The sequence below is a fragment of the Telmatherina bonti genome, assembly GCF_933228915.1.
Source record: "Telmatherina bonti genome assembly, chromosome: 14".
NCBI classification, from domain to species: Eukaryota; Metazoa; Chordata; class Actinopteri; order Atheriniformes; family Telmatherinidae; genus Telmatherina; species Telmatherina bonti.
This window is the reverse complement of record NC_136612.1, coordinates 8,087,418-8,109,357: the sequence shown is the minus strand read 5'-3', so window position 1 is coordinate 8,109,357 and position 21,940 is coordinate 8,087,418. Positions and strand designations below refer to the sequence as shown.

The window sequence follows — 21,940 nt, the reverse complement described above, 5'->3', positions numbered from 1 at the left end:
TTCCCAATAAATAGATGACCTAGTTGAGAATTAAATATTTCAAATGATCAGATCATGTCAGATCCTGTTATTTTATCTTTCAAGGACATACTATAATCCAAAACGTGGGTTTCTGAGCAGGTTTCCGCACAGGAACGACAGATGAGGTTGTTACTGATGGTGTTTGTTGGAGGATCTTTAACTAAACGCTCTCTGACGGCGTCCTGACGCCCATGTAGTGACGTAACACGCACTCCCCAGCCTGCGCAATGACGTCAAAACGTCCAGCAGAACCAGATAGACTGAATACTAGACCCAAAACGCTGATGGATCCCGTGAAAATCCATCTTCATCCATGGACAGCTAACCATCACCGACATTAAAAACATCAAGAGCAGAAACTACACCCTTCGAACTCTCCAACAAGCTCTGTATCGTCACAATATGATAAAAGAAGTGTTTTAAAACGAGAGGCGAAAAATTGTGGAAGCCGACTTCATCCGGAGACAACACACAGAAGAGAAATTTACTCGCTTCAGCAGCTTTTGGTTGTCTGGTTTTCTGTCTTTTCTGGTTTTTAAACAACATCGACCTTAAAATCTGGTTATAATCTGGAGATTTTGGAGCTAGCGAGTCAGCTTGCTAGCCAACCACAGTTTGCTTACAATGGAGCTGAGAGTGGGAAACCGATACAGACTGGGCAGGAAAATAGGAAGTGGATCGTTTGGAGACATCTATCTGGGTATGTTGCTGCCACTTAAACCTGTTATACTGTTTTAATGTTGTTTCCATGTATCTAAAAGTCGAGGGGAAAATGTCTGTTTTAAATCCGTGAGAGGCTACAGTACAATCAGCTGTTAGCAACATTAGCTTCCAGGCTAACAGGAAAGTAGCTAGCAGTGACATCCCTTGTCTGGAAATATCAGTCAATAATGTCAGGTTTTTAATGTTTTTAAAAAAAAAATAAAATAAAAGGTTTAAATATTATTAAAATATTTAAATTAAATAATATATATGATAAAATATAACTATAATAAAATATCATAGATTAAATTAAAATATTTTAACATTAAAATAAATATTTATTTAAAATAAAATATTTTTCTATCATTTTTAAAGTAAATGTTTCTACATATTATTTGTTATCAGTAAAAAATGAGCCGATGTTTGCAGTAAAATTAAGCAATCAGCAGGGTTATATATGTGTTTCCAGACATTAGCAGTGACATCCCTTATCTGGAAATGTTTATCAGTCAATAATGTCAGGTTTTTAAAATATTAAAATAAAAATATTTAAATATTAATATTTTAATCAAAATAAAATATTCTTGATAAATAAAATATTTATAATAAAATATATTTATTATGATATGTTATTGAGTATAATATAAATATATAAAATATAATAAAATGTTACAAATATAATAACACATTAAGATAAATTAAAATCTTTTAATATTAAACTATTTATTTTAAATAAATATTCATTTAAAATAGAATATCTTTTCCTATAATTTTTTAAGTAAATGTTTCTACATGTTTGTGTTATCAGTAAAAATATGAGCCGATGTTTGCTGTAAAATTGAGCAGTCAGCAGGGTTATATATGTGTTTCTAGACATACCATCTAGAGCAGCTGTAGCCTGACACCTGGATGGACGACAAGGCCACACACTCAAAATGCAAGCTTCTGATGAGATATTTCACTTTAAGCTCGGTCAGAGAAGAATTAAAAAAAGGTTAAACCGGTTCTACTGGTAGGTTTTCATCGTAAACATGACAAACACACAGATAACTGGTGAAGTAATTAAATGTGAGGAGCTCTGTTGTGTACGTGATCAGGACAAGCTCAGTGTCCTGCTGAGATCAAATCATCACTGCAGCTTTATTTGCTGACTGGACATAATCTAATAAACCAGATGATAAATATCATATTTCAATGTTTACTTATTAGGTACTTTTATTAGCTGTTTATCGCTTTGGATGAGTCTTCGTTAATCTGAGCATTTAAATTAACCTAAATATGTTGGTAAATGTCATCTCCTAGTTAATGTAAATTATACTTGGCAGTTCTGTGTTTTAGGAAGGACTACTAAATGTTATCTGTCCATTCAACTAATCCATTCAGGCTTTAAACAGTAGTCCGTCTGGGTATAGTGGTGCAGAGTAATATTTCCTTGTGGTTTTTTACTGATTAGATTAGTCACTAATGGAATCTGCATCTTTTAGTTCAGTTTTATTTAATCAGACCTTCTTGGATTAATGAAGATATTCATTATTTGAGCCGTAATCTAACTATTCCCCTTCAAATCAAGCCAACTAGTAAGAAAAAGTCACTTCCTGAAATTCACAATGATAAAAAAATAGAATATAGTTAAAAAAAAAAAAAAAAAAAAAAAGGAAATTAATAAGATTGGAAAAAATCTACTATTTGAAGTAAATAGTAACTTCATCATACAAAAATGATTAAATTGAGCTTGATTTATATTGTTCCAGTTCACAACAGTCATCTCCAGTCATCAATTCATGATCTAACTAAAACTTATCTGTTACACGACCCACTTTATTCCAGTTTATATTAAAGCTAATAAAATAATGTAAAGCTAAGTAAAGCAATGAACTGGATCCAGTCTGAGTCAGTCGTGGGCTGCATGGGATGGATGGCGACTGGAATTAAATAAGGGTTATAAAACAGGATTTTATTTTAGAAACACTTCATTCCTGAAGTTTCTCCCAGCAAGCCTCATCATCATCTTCATCCTGTCTCTTCTCTTGGGTCTCTTCAGAGGGTAAAAGTCAGCCAGATGTCGACTCATCTCCTCTCTTGTTGTGTCGTTTCCTCTGATAACGTCATTTTGGGTTTCTTTGATGACTCGGCGGCAGCGGTCATCATGTGTGACGTGGTGTGTAAAGCGACGCCGCAGGGTGGAAATAAAGTTCTGGAGGTTTTTTTCCAGTCTCAGGAAAACCGTAGCTCTGGGAATTCCCAGTTTCCCATCAGAACCAGTTATAATGTTACATAACGGGCGTCCTGAGCTGGGATCCGTTGTCGTCTCCTGACGCAGCATAACGGCAGTGCCATCACCGCTCGGCCAAGTGAAGCACACGCCGAGCCACCTCTAGCTGGATGTGAACCACCTGCTGGGTGGAGAGTTTTACGTCTGAAGCTGAGGACAGAAGAGATGGATGTATCGGATCCTGTTGGTAGCGGTGGGGAGAGCTGCCAGCAGCTTACATAATCTGTGGGTGTTTGTTGTTCTCTCTCAGCTCTCCGTCCATTCCCAAGTGGCCGTTAAATAATGTGTCACAACTCTGTAAAACAGCCACATCGGGGGGGTGTGTGTGTGTGTGTGTGTGTGTGTGTGTGTGTGTGTGTGTGTGTGTGTGTGTGTGTGTGTGTGTGTGTGTGTGTGTGTGTGTTTACATCAGCTGTTGTTTCAGAAGTCATACAGGAACTTCTAACTCTTTTTCTTCTCATTATTAGGATAAATATTATCAGGAAAAAAAAGAATAAGTAAATAGATAAATAACAAAAGAACAAAATAAAAATAAATAAAATATGTAACACATGTAATAGTAAATATACTACAATATAATACAAAAAATAATTTAACTTGCATAACAACCATTTCTCATAAAAGACAACAAAAAACACAGAAATGGCCCATAAAACATTGAAAACATTGCAGAAAAGAAGCATATAAAGAGGAAGAAATCTGTTTCAGATGTGATTAAAATAGTGTGAAGAAATCTTGATGGTGTCATCGATGCTGCAACATGGTGTCCTGATGACAGATGACGGGGGGGGGGTAACACCGTTCTTTGTGTGTTTTATCAGCGAAACTCAAACACTCAGACTGTTGACAGACTTGTGACGTGGGAGGAGCTAAGGCTGGGGGTCATGTGACTGCGTGGCGTTCGGTTGCAGATGCATCCTGTTGAACTTCCTGCTTCGACCTTTAAGCCATATTTACTGCTGTTTCTGTCGTATTTGCATGAAGTTGGACGTTTGCAGGAGAAGCTGGGGATCGAACGTTGAGGGGCTGCTTCACTGTCTCTCCACCAGCATGTTGACACTCAGCTGAAAGAGCATCTATAACCACAAACAAACCATTACTCCCCCACCAAACCCAGTCAGGCTGACGTTTCCTGTTTTTCTACACGTCGGCGCTTTATGCCGACGGAATCGGGCCGTGAAATGTTAGGAAAAGCAGCTGAAGCTCTCTGCCGTGCTGGTTTGTGTCCACGTTACGGAGCAGGGCGGGTGTAATTCTAGAGTTTCTGGAGTTTCAGAGCTCGAGGCTGAAAAGCTGGAACACGCCAGGCAACACTTAAACAGACGGCTGACGCGTTTCCTGCTGCATTTCTGTAATTCTGCTGGTTAAAGTGGAGAGGTTTGACGTCATTTCTGGGTTGTGTGGTTTTCTTCTGAAGTTTGGAAGATGACTTGACGCCCTTTAGCGCTTCATGTGTTCCTACTACCGTCACGTCGGAGTCACATTAACAAACCTCCTCGGTAGTTCAGGTGTGTGAAAGTAGGGCCGTGGTGTTGATAAGCTGGGAACATGATGGATCTGTCATCTTCCAGGAATCTTAAATACATGCATGGGATTAGTTAAAGTATGTGGTGATAAAATCCTTCTAAAGCTGACGATTAGAAGGAGAAAAATGTGTGAAAAAAGAATGATACTGCTGTGACATAAATCCCAGTTGGTACGACTGGATAAATATAACCGCGTGTTGGTTTGAAGTGGTCACGAGGAGTTGTGGGATGGGATTATGTCCTTTTATTTCAGGATGATTCAATGCTTCTGCTGGAAAAGACGAGAGAAAGGAGGCTTGGAGCTGCCTTCTTAGTGAGGATTCAAGCACCATGGATGCTATTTGTGTACAGGAATATTTACAACTAAAATCTTCTGAAACAGAGTATTGGTTTGAAATCAGTATTCAGAAATGTGTCTTTTCCTCATAAAACCAAACACTGAGCGGAGGATTTTGAGTTAGCGCGCTCTGGTTCGTTTACTAAATGACTTATCAGGATTATTATGCGTATTTTTTCCACATTAAAGACGCATTACGTAACTTTCTAATGTTAACGGTGTGTTCAGACCAAACGCGTTTTGAGCGTCAAACGCTGAACGCTCGACGCTGGTCGCTAAACTGCCACTTTTGTGTCCAATTCCCAAAACGCTCCCAACGCTCCTGCCGCGTCTGCCGCTTGTGTGTCTGGAGCGAGCAGCAAATGCGGCGGAAAAGAGAGGAGGGAGGCGGCGCTTTTCTTCCGGTCAGTCTGAATGATGGCGGATTCAGTAGAGATATGGCTTGGTTTATTTAATAGATAAAGCTAGAGGACGTTGTCGTAGGGCAGTGATAGTCAGTGTTAATGCAACAAGAGCCGCACTCAGCAGAGAGCCGCTGCCGCCGCCCCCTAACAGAGCGCTGCTAGGCAACGTATCCTGCTACGTTGCCAAATCAGTAACATTCAGCTTTTTAGCAAGGAATGGTTATCCTAAATATTGCACAGAGTAATGGCGTCTCAGCCCCGTGTCTGGGTTCACCACAGGAATCCTCCAGGAGCTGTGAGCTCATCGCTGTGATTGGTTGACGCCCCGCGTTGAGCGGCCAAAGTTCAGGTTTGTCCATCTCTGGCTGTTGACGCGCATTCTGCGCGGAATGCTGATGCCCAAAATGCGACGCGAGAAAGCTTGCCGCCCCCTTGCCGCGCCTCCCCATAGACTTTACATGGAAACCCGCCGCTCTTGGCGCTCAAAACGCGTTTGGTCTGAACACACCGTAAAACTCCCGGACGTGTTCGATGACTCCGTGACATCTATCACGTAGGCCTGTCGCAATAAGTCAATTAATCGCACCATAAAATAAAATGCCGGCGCAATAATTTTCATTTTTCTTTCTGTTCCTTCTCGAGTGCCAGATCTGTTTTAAGACAATATTAACTAAACATGGGAACACAAGCTTCCACCTGCACATCGTTAGTATTCCCAGAAACATGAGACCCTAACAACCAGGCTAGCTTCGTCTTCCCGACAGTCCACAATCACTTTAACCAACAGATTAAATACAACCATGACATGGTGAAACGTGGCGTGCGCTCAGACAGCGTGGTTGATAAAGCGAAGCTTTCTGTCCCCCATGTCCAGTTCGGCAGCTAATAGATAATGCAGAATATTTCCGTCTTGAACGGTTGAAATCTTTCTACACGCACCACATGATCAGACACTGGAAATAAAGATTAAATACAACATTTAAAGGGGAAAATAAAAATATATTTTTTAATAAAAACAGACTGAGCCAAACATTTAATATTAATATTCTAATATATTAAAATAACAATATTTTAATAATAACCATCAGTGTATGTGGATTATAATGAAAATGCAAATAAAGTGTGTTGCAGGGAGGCGCTGGGAATAACAAGAGAAACCAACTCAACTTTATTTATAAAGTCCTTTTAAAAACAAACCAGAGTCAAAACAAAGAGCTGTACGCAATCCGCCAAAATAAAAGCACAATAAAACAACAGGTCATAAAAGGAATACGGTATTAAAACATTAAAACAAACTGAATAAATAGTAAGTAAATTACACTATAAATATAAAAATCACACCAAATGAAATGAGTAATAATGGATCAGATTTATGAATCACCTAAATCCAGTAAATTTAAAGAAGTGATTCAAACAAACCTTAATGTCTCCTTTACGTCATTTTAAACGCTGATCTGAATGGATTCTACTAGTGTGATGTGAAGGAATATAACCCACCGAGGTGGAACATGTGTGAACGTGTTTTCTTTCCCAAAAGCAGGTGTGAATAATACATCATCCCAGCGTTTCAGTCACAATAGATAAAACAACCCGTTTAGTAACAAAGATGATTAATTATCACCTTTTTCATTGTTTCAAACAGCATTAAAAGGTGTTTTTGTCTGAAAATAATACTTTTAGCCTGATGTTTGTAGAAGAGCGTTGGTTTCACAGTTAGTGAAATGTGGAGGGATGTGTTCTAACATGTGCCACCAGCTCACAGAAACACGCCGAACATACAGTCCAAACACACGGAGCCGCATTCCCCAGAAGTATCTGTTCAGACAGATTACATTCCTGGCACAATGCAGATCCTCGCCTTATAAATGCTTGTTTACTCTCCGTTTATTTATTCACCAGCTATAAAACTACACGTCATCGTGACTCAGGTGTCCTGAAACGTCTTTAACTTAAAAACAATCTTTTGCTACACATTAATAACGAGTCTAGATGTGTTTGTAGTCGGTACGTTTAGATTTGGAGACATAAAGAGTCTAGATGTGTTCGTAGTCGGTACGTTTAGATGAGGAGCACAGTGAGAAAACTACATCTCCAGCACGTCAGTGGCATGGTTTGGGTCGACTTGGGTCACTATTTTACCCCGTTTCTACCAGGAGGTCCGGTTTGGAGCGGGTTCTGTGTTGTTTCTAAAAACTTCTGTTCGTAATAAGTCCTGCTCTGGTTGCTCTCTATGCTGCTAGATCTGTTCATATGTTCATTTCACACCGTTTCAGCCTCATTCTCTGCCAGCTGAGGTAGAAAACATCCCGTCTGCAGGCTGACTGGGATTTAAAGCTTCAGCTTCTACGTGCAGGTCGACATGAAACTGGGAGATACAACACATATGAGACACGGTCAGGGTTAAACAGTCGCCGTGGTAACCATGTTCTGCGTGCTTTCAGAGAAATCGATGATGCTCCATCAGGGCTGTTATTGGTGTACATAGCTGAACAGCCCGTGTTGATGTGTGTGAGTAATGAGATTATGTAACCTGGTGTCCAGTTACAGGAGCTCTTGTTATCTACGTCAGAGTCCTCCTACGGCGGACCGTCGGGGATCTGTCAGCACTTCTGGACCGGGTGGGTCCATAAAAACATGATCTGCGGTTATTTCTGCTCTCACTCAGCCGTGGCATCCAGTCCCGTCACGCTGATCACAGACGTGTGCTGATTTGTTCTGTTATGCCGTGTTTGTTTACACGTTATGAAAGCGTCGCACGGTACTCAGCAGCCAATCAGAATGAGGCGTGATGTCAACTCTAAATGTTTAACTGAGAAGAAAATCTGGATTTAGGATAAATCTCAGGTAGATACGCGGGCTGGGTGGGTGCTGCGTTGCATTCTGGGACGTGGGAGCCATGTTGGCGGCCTCAGAGTTTAAACAGGCAGCAGCGTAGTCGCACAGAGCAGATGTTGGTGCTGAAGGAAACATTGAACAGGCCAGGGACCAGAAGATGGAGAAGATCTATATAAATCATAATTATAAGGGCTTGGTGATTAAAGTATAATAAATAAAAATGTGTAATGGAGTAAACTGATTGATAATGTGGATAGAGGTGTACTAGAAGATTTGGATTATAGATAATCAAATATATGGGTTGATTTCACTTCACTGAGGAAGCATATCTTCTGCATGGATAGGGTGTGTGTAAAAGAGGTCACGATGCTCTATGTCTGACTTATTGTTTGTATATCTTCCTAAACCAACTAAAACCTCGTCTGTTTCTTTATTGCTCTTGTTGTATGGTGATCAATAACCTCCCCATCTTCTAATGGAGCTTTTCCCAACTTATCAGACGATGTGGCTCATTTCCATCTGGGAATTCTGACCTTTACACGGTAGACATCATCCTGTCGCCTTTGCTTTACAGGAAGTCAAAGTACGATCCATTTCTCAGTAGCTTCAAGGTCTTTAGTTAAAATGATCACAAATTACATTAAAAAATTTTATTTTTTATATATATATGCCAAGTGGCAACCTTTAGATTATTTACCTCACAGTCCAGCTTTATTTTATATAACAGAAAAAAATTCCTGAAAAACCTGTTAATAAAATGTTTATTATACCTCAGTTGCTCCAAATGATCCTGTTTCCAGCTACAGGTGCTCCCTGATGAAGCACCGTTCTGTTTTATTTTCACCTGAAGAAAGTCTGACGGCGTTTCTGTCCCGTCTCTCTGAAGGTACGGATATTTCTGTAGGAGAGGAGGTTGCCATTAAGCTGGAATGTGTGAAGACCAAACACCCACAGCTCCACATAGAGAGCAAGATCTACAAGATGATGCAAGGAGGAGGTAACACACACACACACACACCAAACACACACACACACACACACACACACCAAACACACACACACACACACACACACACCAAACACACACACACACACACACACACACCAAACACACACACACACGCACACACGCACACACACACACACACACACACACCATACACACCAAACACACACACACACACACACACACACACACACACCAAACACACTGCACATTCAGCAAACACGGTCATATTTACAACAACTTCATAAGTCATCTGCTTCTGCCTCATTAGCAGAAATTAGATTTAATTCACTTTTTACCTTTTTAACTGTTAAATTTCTTTTCTTTATTCTGAGACTGACAGGGATGGGTCGTGTTTTAGCCAGAGAGATGCCACCAGTTCCACCAGTAAAACCATCACATGACTGTTCAGATGCATTAACGCCGTTTGTGTCCCGTTCTTCTGTCAGTGGGCATCCCGACAATAAAGTGGTGTGGAGCCGAGGGAGACTACAACGTGATGGTGATGGAGCTTCTGGGACCCAGTCTGGAGGATTTGTTCAACTTCTGCTCTCGGAAGTTCAGCCTGAAAACCGTCCTGCTGCTGGCTGACCAGATGGTGAGCGTTCAGGACGGAGGGGGGGGGTCCACGTTAAGTCGCTCTGGGGTCTGGAGGCCTCTGCTGGAGGAATAAACTACCATGAACAGTAGGCCGGTGACAATGTGCTCTTGTCCCGAATCGATTCCGATTTTTTTGGGTGCCTTAAATTGCGATTCTCAAAATTCTGCAATACTGCTGATTTTTGTAGATTAAAAACAAAAAATGTACAATTTTTTTTTTAAAATTGTTGTTTTTCTTGATTTAAATGAGGAAAAACCAACCCAGTCGCCAGACCATCATTCTGCTGCTATAATGCCCAAGAAGAAAATAAAAGATCAGTAAAATCAATAAAAATTACAAATATTTTATAGTGGATTATTAATTTTTTTGTAATCAACTTTTTATTGCCATTTTACAGTGTTACAACACATACATGAACACACATGAGTTGTAACCCCCCCCAAAAAAAACCAACAAAAAAACCATTTAAGTAAATAGCATACAAATAAAATCACCCTAAGAAAGAAAATAGAAAAATAAAGAAATAATAATAAAAATAAAGAAATAAAATTTAAAAAAAAAAACAAAAACAAAAGATTCAGATTTTAGTTACCATCACAAGACCTCTTATTCGTAGGAGGCCTAACAGTGTGTGCTGACATTCTCATTTCGTTATACAGTTCAGGAAGGGACCCCGTGCTTTTACATATGTCTTCTCTCTGTTGTGCAGCCTAGAAATCAATTGTTCATAGTTGGCCATTTTAGTCACATTTATTGCAGTGATTTGTGAAGTCTGAGCTGCATCGCTGTAAAAAGTTCAAGTTTATTTATATAGTACAAGTGCTAAACAATACAACAACTCTCCACAGTTCAAACCTGGAATTAAAAAAGACAAAAGTAAAAGTAGAAATTAAAACACAGAAAGAACATGCTGTAGTTTGATTAAAAGTCAGTGTAAAAAAGTGGGATTTAAGAACAGGCGGATAATCGGAGACTGATTGGGCAGCTCTAACATGGTAGGGAAGGCTATTCCATCATTCTGGAGCAGCAACAGAGAAAGCTCAGTCACGCCTGGACTTCAACCTGGCTGTAGCAGTTATCTAGAGTCATGTTCATGTCTTTCATGTTTAACAAGAAGTCTTTCAACCAGCTTGTAACTCACAGATGACAAGAGACCGACCGCCTTACTCATTGAGTCGACTGATTCGGCTTCACCAGCGAGTAAGACGGTCTCTTGTTATCTGTGAGTTAGAAGCTGGTTTAAAGACTTCTTGTTAAACATGAAAGACGATATAAAACAACCGTGTAGCGCCGCCATCCGCTCGTTTATTGTTACAACAACGACAAAGAAACACAGAAGTGTATATCCTGTCTAAGTATGGTGGCCACGAAGCCCCTGCAAAGTGAAATTCTGTTCCAATAACTATTATTTCTCATAACTTGAATGAATCCAATAATCTAACAAAAGGTGGCTCTTCGTGGTTTATTCCGTCCTCTGCCTCCTCTACGTCGTCTGTTAAACGCTGCGACGGCGGAGAGCTCAGGGAGGACAAAGCTGCTGCAGAAGCCTTGTTTCTTGTAGTTTCATTTCTCCGATGCGAAGCTTCTCCGCACATTGTTGCACGCCGCTGTAAATGTGTGCAGGAACTTCCCGGCTCGGCTCGGTTTGCAGGAATTGATGGTATTGCGTGTGATTCTGCATCACGCTGACGTTTGTCTCCTGCTCCTGCCTCCAGATCAGCCGCATCGAGTACATCCACTCCAAGAACTTCATCCACAGAGACGTGAAGCCCGACAACTTCCTGATGGGACTGGGGAAGAAGGGCAACCTGGTCTACATCATCGACTTCGGCCTGGCCAAGAAGTACCGCGACGCTCGCACACACCAGCACATCCCGTACCGCGAGAACAAAAATCTGACCGGCACGGCCCGCTACGCCTCCATAAACACACACCTGGGCATCGGTAAGAGCAGGTCCTGCACAGAGACCGTGTCCTGGACGGTCCCTCAGAACCTCACCTGCGTTCTTTGTGTTTACAGAACAGTCCAGACGGGATGACCTGGAGTCTCTGGGATATGTCCTCATGTACTTCAACCTGGGCTCCCTGCCCTGGCAAGGCCTCAAAGCCGCGACCAAGAGGCAGAAGTATGAGCGCATCAGTGAGAAGAAGATGTCCACGCCCATCGAGGTCCTCTGTAAAGGCTACCCCTGTAGGTTTGCCTGCTGACACAGAAACAGCCGTTCACGGCGCTGCTCCTTCTCACCAGTATCAACCCTGTTCCCACAGCTGAGTTCGCCACCTACCTGAACTTCTGCCGCTCTCTGAGGTTTGACGACAAGCCCGACTACTCGTACCTCCGCCAGCTCTTCAGGAACCTCTTCCACCGACAGGGCTTCTCCTACGACTACGTCTTCGACTGGAACATGCTCAAATTCGTAAGTTATGATGAAGCAGCCAAAGTTTAGGAGATCACCTTCAGCTTTCATCACCGCGTTCGTTCTCTGTGTTTCCTCTGGTTTTATATTCTCTCATTAGGGCTGTGACGATACCCTTTCGTCCCGATTCGATTCCCATTTTTTAGGTAACCATTCAATTTAAATCGCAATTCTCACAATTCTTCAATATTGCTAATTTTTGTGGATGAAAAGCAAAAAAAAGTATAAAACATTTTTTTTTTTTGCTCGTCATTTTTCTTGATTTCAATGAGGAAAAAACAACATACTCGCCAGACCATCATTCTGCTGCTATAATGCCCAAGACACGTAAAAAGATCAATAAAAACAATAAAAATTACCAAAATTTTGTAATGGATTATATTTATTTATTTGAAGAAAAAAAAACACGATTTTTTTGTCTAAAAAACAAAAACCGATTTTAAAATTGTGAAGCAAAAAAATCCCGATTTTTGATTTTTCGATTTTTCCCACCCCTCTCTCTCATCCTGTTCAGCCTAAAGCAACGCCGGCTGAACTTCACTTGTTACCAGGGCTGGGCAATATGACGATATTTATCCTCTAGACAATGAAAATGTCCATCGTTTCATATGAGGCTCTATCGTTTACGCCAGGATAAGCTGCTTTACTGCAGTATTTAACGTCTAGATGCGCTTTACGGCACGCTGCGATATATAAACAAACATGTAGGCAGACGGTAGCAGACGTGTTTCAGAGGATAATTCACTAAAAGATGAGCAGCCGACCCAAACTGATGAGCTTGTTGCTAAAAGAGGGAAATTTCTGTGGCATGGATGCCATGGTGGCGTGGATAAATATGATTAAAGTGTTGCTAAACATAACTAAAATACTTGTGAAGTTGACTGAACTGCAGTCGGGCTCTGCTAACTTCAGCCCTTCCAGCTCCTGGCAGGAAGTCGCGTTATTACCTGTAAAGGCAGAACGACTCCCGCCTCAGACTGAAGTACTCGTGTGTTGTGTGTCAGGGCGCCAACAGAGCCGTGGAGGACGCAGAGCGGGAGCGGCGTGAGCGGGAGGAGAGGCTGAGGCACAGCAGGAACCCCGGAGCCAGGGGCATGGCGTCTGCCTCAGGAAGAGCCAGGGCAGCTCAGGACGCCGCAGCGCCCTCCCCCCTCAACCCGGCCTCTCACACAGGTCAGCCTCCAGCCTTTTACCTTCACCTGCTCCATCTTCACTGATGGTTCCTCTGAACTGGGACCAGGAACCAAGACTTCTGTGGAACCGGGAGACGGTTCGGCTTCATGTCTCCGTCATGTTTGACCGTGTGTTTCTCTGCTGCAGGTATGGAGAAGGAGAGGAAGGTGAGCATGCGTCTTCACCGCGGAGCGCCCGTCAACATCTCATCCTCAGACCTGACCGGACGCCAGGACACTTCCCGCATGTCCACCTCACAGGTACGGCGAGACGTGGAGCAGTGGTGTGACGTAGAGAGTGGAAGACGAGTGTGAGATGGTCAGAGAGGAGCGAAGTGTTTGTAAATAAATCGTTTGTCATGAGCTCAAGAGAGGAAGACGGCGACATGAAACCGCCGATTCAGCACTAAGACTCGAGCTGTTGCACCATGTTTTTCTTCCTCTTTTCCCTCCAATCACAACAAAACATCATCATCATGAGAAGTAGGCAACCAGTCAGTGTAGCTGCAGGAAGCAGAACCTGAAGCGTGGAACGTGGTAGAACGTGGTAGAACGTGGTGGAACTGGAGCTCCATCAGCTGCTTTGTTCTCCTCAGGGTTTGTGGCTCCACAGCTCCCCCAGAGGTCAGAAGAGTACAGTGACTGGCAGGTTCCTGGCCGGGGTCCTCGGGACACATTAGGGCTGCTCGATAATCACGATTAATTAACACAATTATCCGTCATCTTTAACAACATGAATTTATTTAACATTAAACAATGTTTTTAGGATTCCACACTTTTCAGAAAATAAATAACACGAAGCTTTCACTGGGCAAAGTAATATGGATGTAAACTGAACAGATAAATATAAACTAAATATAAACTAAGTTCCAGTGAACTTCCACAACCAGCTGCTGCTGTTCTACATTTAGCCTGCAGCCGGAGCGACTGGGAGACCGGTCGCCGGGTGGTTTAGGACGGGAGAGGCTCCCGCTGCTCGTTTCTGACAGTAACTGCAGAACAATATGTGCCTTCAAGTCACCAAAACACCAGAAAAGTCTCTAATAACTCCAGTAAAAGCTGCAAGATTTGTCACTTTAAACCATAGACCGCAGATGGACGGAGCCTCCTGCGGTTAAAAGTGAAGCCGACACTGAAGTACATAAAACTGCAGTTCCCCCTTCATCCACTAGGGGCTGCAAAACAGAGCGAACCCCCCAAAGACTCCCATGTTAGAAAGACCAACTTCACAGCAGAAATAAACATGTTTACAGCCTGGTACAAAAATCAATTTTCGGTTTAATAGGTCAGGTTTACTTTCATGACAACTGGGGGGGGAGTGAATTTTTTTTTTTGTGACTCAACCATTTAAAACTAATTTAATCTCAAAATTCGGCATATTTAGCGGCGTGTCCTTTCGATTGACAGGTACCCGATCTCCCACTTCAAGTCAGAAGAAAGTAGAACAACCGCGGTTTTTAGCCGGTTAACAACGTTTCCTTCAGCAGGGATCAGGTTTAGATGTTCTACCATGTTCCAGCTGAACTGGGCTACTGGTTTCTGGTCCCAGTTGGAAGTGATGTGGTTTTCCTTCAGCAGGGATCAGGTTTAGATGTTCTACCATGTTCCAGCTGAACTGGGCTACTGGTTTCTGGTCCCAGTTGGAAGTGATGTGGTTTTCCTTCAGCAGGGATCAGGTTTAGATGTTCTACCATGTTCCAGCTGAACTGGGCTACTGGTTTCTGGTCCCAGTTGGAAGTGATGTGGTTTTCCTTCAGCAGGGATCAGGTTTAGATGTTCTACCATGTTCCAGCTAAACTGGGCTACTGGTTTCTGGTCCCAGTTGGAAGTGATGTGGTTTTCCTTCAGCAGGGATCAGGTTTAGATGTTCTACCATGTTCCAGCTGAACTGGGCTACTGGTTTCTGGTCCCAGTTGGAAGTGATGTGGTTTTACTTCAGCAGGGATCAGGTTTAGATGTTCTACCATGTTCCAGCTGAACTGGGCTACTGGTTTCTGGTCCCAGTTGGAAGTGATGTGGTTTTCCTTCAGCAGGGATCAGGTTTAGATGTTCTACCATGTTCCAGCTAAACTGGGCTACTGGTTTCTGGTCCCAGTTGGAAGTGATGTGGTTTTCCTTCAGCAGGGATCAGGTTTAGATGTTCTACCATGTTCCAGCTGAACTGGGCTACTGGTTTCTGGTCCCAGTTGGAAGTGATGTGGTTTTCCTTCAGCAGGGATCAGGTTTAGATGTTCTACCATGTTCCAGCTGAACTGGGCTACTGGTTTCTGGTCCCAGTTGGAAGTGATGTGGTTTTCCTTCAGCAGGGATCAGGTTTAGATGTTCTACCATGTTCCAGCTGAACTGGGCTACTGGTTTCTGGTCCCAGTTGGAAGTGATGTGGTTTTCCTTCAGCAGGGATCAGGTTTAGATGTTCTACCATGTTCCAGCTGAACTGGGCTACTGGTTTCTGGTCCCAGTTGGAAGTGATGTGGTTTTCCTTCAGCAGGGATCAGGTTTAGATGTTCTACCATGTTCCAGCTGAACTGGGCTACTGGTTTCTGGTCCCAGTTGGAAGTGATGTGGTTTTCCTTCAGCAGGGATCAGGTTTAGATGTTCTACCATGTTCCAGCTAAACTGGGCTACTGGTTTCTGGTCCCAGTTGGAAGTGATGTGGTTTTCCTTCAGCAGGGATCAGGTTTAGATGTTCTACCATGTTCCAGCTAAACTGGGCTACTGGTTTCTGGTCCCAGTTGGAAGTGATGTGGTTTTCCTTCAGCAGGGATCAGGTTTAGATGTTCTACCATGTTCCAGCTGAACTGGGCTACTGGTTTCTGGTCCCAGTTGGAAGTTGCGTCGCGGTCTGGTCGGTTTATGGGTCCAGTTCCTCACCAGTGACCGGATGTTTCCTGTCTCTTTCAGGCTCTGTCCCGGGTCACGCCCAGTGGCCTCCAGTCTGCAGCTCCCCGGTGAAACCCCCCTCCACCTGTCCACCACAAAGGCCTCAACACACACCACCTCCACCTGCAGCACACACACCGCCTCTTCATCAGATCAACGGGACTCTGAGAGGACTCTGAACCTCCATCCAGAGTCTGGCTGAGCTTCACAGCCAGGAGACTGTGTGTGTGTGTGTGTGTGTGTGTGTGTGTGTGTGTGTGTGTGTGTGTGTGTGTGTGTGTGTGTGTGTGTGTGTGTGTGTGTGTGTGTGTGATGGGCAGGTAGAGCTCAGTTTGGTTGCCTTAACAACCATCTTGGCAAAGTAGCAGCCACAGCAAGCTTTCTTCTTCTGTATGGAAGATGTGGAAACAGCCTCCTCCTCACCGATGAAGCCATGGATTCTCTCCACCTTTCTGATTTCACTCCTCGCGTCGAGCATTAAATCATGAGCAGCGCCTGGCGGACGCCAACTCCGTCAAACTTCGGTCTTAATTTCCTTCTGTTCTGGTGTGTTGAGGTGAATCGTTGGGATACGGCGGCGATCCCATCCTCCTGATGCCTCTGGAAGCTGTGAATGGCGGTCAGTCCATGTGGTCTTTGTGTGTTTACGGTTGTGTCTTCGGTTCCAGCGGGGTTCTCTCTCTCTAACTCCTCTGTGTCCTCGTGTTGGGTACAAAAGCAGACTTTTTGTTTTGTTTCCAGAGTTTTTCTTTTTGCCAGATCAGATGTGATGAAAACCTCCTCCGCGGTCAGTCAGTCAGTTTTCATCCCGTCTGCGTCTCCGAGTCGGCGCTCCTGCAGCTCAACGGACTCAACGTCACCGGGGGTCTGATTACAGCCTGGACGGGAACTCTGAGCTCCTTCCTCGGAGCGTTTCCCAGACGAGCAGCTGGGGGTGTGTGTGTGTGTGTGTGTGTGTGTGTGTGTGTGTGTGTGTGTGTGTGTGTGTGTGTGTGTGTAGAACATGGACAGATCTGCTGGGAGGTGAGGAGGTGTGTGTGTGTGTGTGTGTGTGGGAGGCTGAGTTTTAAAGTAGAATCTTGTGTGTGTGTGATAGACTGATGCAAAGTGTTGTAGTTGACGGGGAGCGGGTTGTAGCTGTGATTTCTACATGTTGTTGTGTAAAGTCCGCACCGTGACGTGTTCAGAGGGACGGGGGGCGCCGCGCTCCGTTAGACTTCCTGCTAAGATGTTTTTTTTCCTCAGTATAGTTGATGTGTGGGCTTGAAAACAAAGTGATGGATTAGCTTGTATGTCTCACCGATGACGGCAGTGCACACTGTACCTGGGATGGGTTTTTATTTAGTCACCGCCCATCACATTCTGCTTTTAACAGTGCAGATGGTGACTCATGTCCCACAATGCATCTGTGGATTCATGGGAAATCGTTCTTTTCACTCCCATCTTAAGACTTTTCTCCTCATTTGTAATGCCACTGTATTTGTGTATTTTAAACTGTGTAAATAAATTAATAAGTACTTGTACGTCTTGATGTTTATTGACCACAACACACAATGCATCCATTACAACCCAGTACAACCACAGCTCTGTGCTCCCTCTACTGGTTTGCCTGGCAACTTCCCAGTATCGGTTTGAATAATCTGTAAATTACAAGTAAATATTTCAGGTTTTAATGAAACACAAGTAGTTTCATTTAATTAAATTATGGATAAACCAACAAATATTTAGCTTTTACCCTGCGTGTGCCTTTTACCACATGCTTCATTCTGCAGTTTACACACGTTTGAAGTGATGATGATGATGATGCCGAAGAGGAAACGCACCGTTAAAAAAACATTTCATGTCACAGCTGAGAGAAAAAATGATTCAACTAAATCCTTCAAAAACCCAAAAATGTAAAAAGGTTCAAACATCTCGACATCTGAAGGAGAAAAGTTCTGTTCTACACGCGCACACACACACACACACCGTCTCCACAGGAACTCCTTGTATCAAGACCAGAGTTTATTATATATTTATGCTCAAATTCTTTACATGTTGCAAAAAAGACGTAAATTTGCACAAAATTAAAGCTCAGGATACATTAGAAACCATGACATGACTCGTATGTTTTTACTGTAATAAATGGCCGTTTTTTCATCTGAAAGTTTCTGATTTGTCTGATTTTATACCAACATGTTAATAAACATGATATAACCCGGAAGCTCGCCGGCAAGGGGCTAACCAGCGCGACCGGTGGAGAACAGGTGAGGAAGGATCATCACAGAACAGCTGGGACTATCGGGAGACCTGCTGAGGATCCCACCGTGGTCCGCCTCTGTTGCCACATCCGGAACTTGAACCATCACCTCGGTAACCACAGGCGGTAACGCCCCAAACGTTCAGGTTCTACTGAGATAAACTGCAACACTTTCATTTGGAGAGGGCATTATGGTAGAAGGTTAAATATTTCGTGTATCTACACATATATGCAGATAAAGTAAAAAGTATTATAGTAAAAAGAAGTAAATAGACACAGTATTGTAGTGAAAAGGAGTAAATAGAAGCAGTATTGTAGTGAAAAGGAGTAAATAGAAGCAGTATTGTAGTAAAAAGGAGTAAATGGAAGCAGTATTGTAGTAAAAAGGAGTAAATAGAAGCAGTATTGTAGTGAAAAGGAGTAAATAGAAGCAGTATTGTAGTAAAAAGGAGTAAATGGAAGCAGTATTGTAGTAAAAAGAAGTAAATAGAAGCAGTATTGTAGTAAAAAGAAGTAAATAGAAGCAGTATTGTAGTGAAAAGGAGTAAATAGAAGCAGTATTGTAGTAAAAAGGAGTAAATAGAAGCAGTATTGTAGTAAAAAGGAGTAAATAGAAGCAGTATTGTAGTGAAAAGGAGTAAATAGAAGCAGTATTGTAGTAAAAAGGAGTAAATGGAAGCAGTATTGTAGTAAAAAGAAGTAAATAGAAGCAGTATTGTAGTAAAAAGAAGTAAATAGAAGCAGTATTGTAGTGAAAAGGAGTAAATAGAAGCAGTATTGTAGTAAAAAGGAGTAAATAGAAGCAGTATTGTAGTAAAAAGAAAGTAAATAGAAGCAGTATTGTAGTAAAAAGAAAGTAAATAGAAGCAGTATTGTAGTAAAAAAGAGTAAATAGAAGCAGTATTGTAGTAAAAAGGAGTAAATAGAAGCAGTATTGTAGTAAAAAGAAGTAAATAGAAGCAGTATTGTAGTAAAAAGGAGTAAATAGAAGCAGTATTGTAGTAAAAAGGAGTAAATAGAAACAGTATTGTAGTAAAAAGGAGTAAATAGAAGTATTGTAGTAAAAGGAGTAAATAGAAGCAGTATTGTAGTAAAAAAGTAAATAGAAGCAGTATTGTAGTAAAAAGAAGTAATTAGAAGCAGTATTGTAGTAAAAAGAAAGTAAATAGAAGCAGTATTGTAGTAAAAAAGAGTAAATAGAAGCAGTATTGTAGTAAAAAGGAGTAAATAGAAGCAGTATTGTAGTAAAAAGGAGTAAATAGAAGCAGTATTGTAGTAAAAAGGAGTAAATAGAAGCAGTATTGTAGTAAAAAGAAGTAAATAGAAGCAGTATTGTAGTTAAAAGGAGTAAATAGAAGCAGTATTGTAGTAAAAAGGAGTAAATAGAAGCAGTATTGTAGTAAAAAGAAGTAAATAGAAGCAGTATTGTAGTAAAAAGGAGTAAATAGAAGCAGTATTGTAGTAAAAAGAAGTAAATAGAAGCAGTATTGTAGTAAAAAGAAGTAAATAGAAGCAGTATTGTAGTGAAAAGGAGTAAATAGAAGCAGTATTGTAGTAAAAAAGAGTAAATAGAAGCAGTATTGTAGTAAGAAGGAGTAAATAGAAGCAGTATTGTAGTAAAAAGAAGTATATAGAAGCAGTATTGTAGTAAAAAAGAGTAAATAGAAGCAGTATTGTAGTAAAAAGGAGTAAATAGAAGCAGTATTGTAGTAAAAATAAGTAAATAGAAGCAGTATTGTAGTAAAAAGGAGTAAATAGAAGCAGTATTGTAGTAAAAGGAGTAAATAGAAACAGTATTGTAGTAAAAAGGAGTAAATAGAAGTATTGTAGTAAAAGGAGTAAATAGAAGCAGTATTGTAGTAAAAAGAAGTAAATAGAAGCAGTATTGTAGTAAAAAGAAGTAATTAGAAGCAGTATTGTAGTAAAAAGAAAGTAAATAGAAGCAGTATTGTAGTAAAAAAGAGTAAATAGAAGCAGTATTGTAGTAAAAAGGAGTAAATAGAAGCAGTATTGTAGTAAAAAGAAGTAAATAGAAGCAGTATTGTAGTAAAAAGAAGTAAATAGAAGCAGTATTGTAGTAAAAAGGAGTAAATAGAAGCAGTATTGTAGTAAAAAAGAGTAAATAGAAGCAGTATTGTAGTAAGAAGGAGTAAATAGAAGCAGTATTGTAGTAAAAAGAAGTATATAGAAGCAGTATTGTAGTAAAAAAGAAGTAAATAGAAGCAGTATTGTAGTAAAAAGGAGTAAATAGAAGCAGTATTGTAGTAAAAATAAGTAAATAGAAGCAGTATTGTAGTAAAAAGGAGTAAATAGAAGCAGTATTGTAGTAAAAGGAGTAAATAGAAGCAGTATTGTAGTAAAAAGGAGTTAATAGAAGCAGTATTGTAGTAAAAAGGAGTAAATAGAAGCAGTATTGTAGTAAAAAGAAGTAAATAGAAGCAGTATTGTAGTAAAAAGGAGTAAATAGAAGCAGTATTGTAGTAAAAAGGAGTAAATAGAAGCAGTATTGTAGTAAAAGAGAGTAAATAGAAGCAGTATTGTAGTAAAAAAGAGAAAATAGAAGCAGTATTGTAGTAAAAAGGAGTAAATAGAAGCAGTATTGTAGTAAAAAGGAGTAAATAGAAGCAGTATTGTAGTAAAAAGGAGTTAATAGAAGCAGTATTGTAGTAAAAAGGAGTAAATAGAAGCAGTATTGTAGTAAAAAGAAGTAAATAGAAGCAGTATTGTAGTAAAAAGGAGTAAATAGAAGCAGTATTGTAGTAAAAAGAAGTAAATAGAAGCAGTATTGTAGTAAAAAGGAGTAAATAGAAGCAGTATTGTAGTAAAAAGGAGTAAATAGAAGCAGTATTGTAGTAAAAAGGAGTAAATAGAAGCAGTATTGTAGTAAAAAGGAGTAAATAGAAGCAGTATTGTAGTAAAAATGAGAAAATAGAAGCAGTATTGTAGTAAAAAGGAGTAAATAGAAGCAGTATTGTAGTAAAAAGAAGTAAATAGAAGCAGTACTGTAGTAAAAAGGAGTAAATAGAAGCAGTATTGTAGTAAAAAGGAGTTAATAGAAGCAGTATTGTAGTAAAAAGGAGTAAATAGAAGCAGTATTGTAGTAAAAAGGAGTAAATAGAAGCAGTATTGTAGTAAAAAGGAGTAAATAGAAGCAGTATTGTAGTAAAAAGGAGTAAATAGAAGCAGTATTGTAGTAAAAAGAAGTAAATAGAAGCAGTACTGTAGTAAAAAGGAGTAAATAGAAACAGTATTGTAGTAAAAAGGAGTAAATAGAAGCAGTATTGTAGTAAAAAGAAGTAAATAGAAGCAGTATTGTAGTAAAAAGAAAGTAAATAGAAGCAGTATTGTAGTAAAAAAGAGAAAATAGAAGCAGTATTGTAGTAAAAAGGAGTAAATAGAAGCAGTATTGTAGTAAAAATAAGTAAATAGAAGCAGTATTGTAGTAAAAAGGAGTAAATAGAAGCAGTATTGTAGTAAAAAGGAGTAAATAGAAGCAGTATTGTAGTAAAAAGGAGTAAATAGAAGCAG

General features: G+C 40.7%; 1 protein-coding gene across 1 annotated transcript; it reads left to right on the top strand.

Moving 5' to 3' along the window:
• Nucleotides 1-262: 262 nt before the first annotated feature.
• On the top strand, nucleotides 263-17,696 carry LOC306765353 (casein kinase I). Its single transcript, XM_079252773.1, has 9 exons — nucleotides 263-721; nucleotides 8,984-9,094; nucleotides 9,553-9,701; nucleotides 11,420-11,648; nucleotides 11,725-11,895; nucleotides 11,973-12,121; nucleotides 13,126-13,294; nucleotides 13,442-13,554; nucleotides 16,195-17,696. Exons 1-9 carry the CDS (start codon nucleotides 646-648, stop codon nucleotides 16,243-16,245), a joined length of 1,218 nt encoding a protein of 405 aa, XP_079108899.1. The 5' UTR covers nucleotides 263-645; the 3' UTR covers nucleotides 16,246-17,696.
• Nucleotides 17,697-21,940: the final 4,244 nt, after the last annotated feature.

What these genes read in the sequence shown, in the direction of transcription:
- LOC306765353 (XM_079252773.1), top strand. Translation starts at nt 646, where the DNA reads ATGGAGCTGAGAGTGGGAAACCGATACAGACTGGGCAGGAAAATAGGA. An exon ending in ACTGGAACATGCTCAAATTC is followed by an intron (nt 12,122 to 13,125) that starts GTAAGTTATGAT and finishes GTTGTGTGTCAG; the next exon opens with GGCGCCAACAGAGCCGTGGA. An exon ending in CCCGCATGTCCACCTCACAG is followed by an intron (nt 13,555 to 16,194) that starts GTACGGCGAGAC and finishes TGTCTCTTTCAG; the next exon opens with GCTCTGTCCCGGGTCACGCC.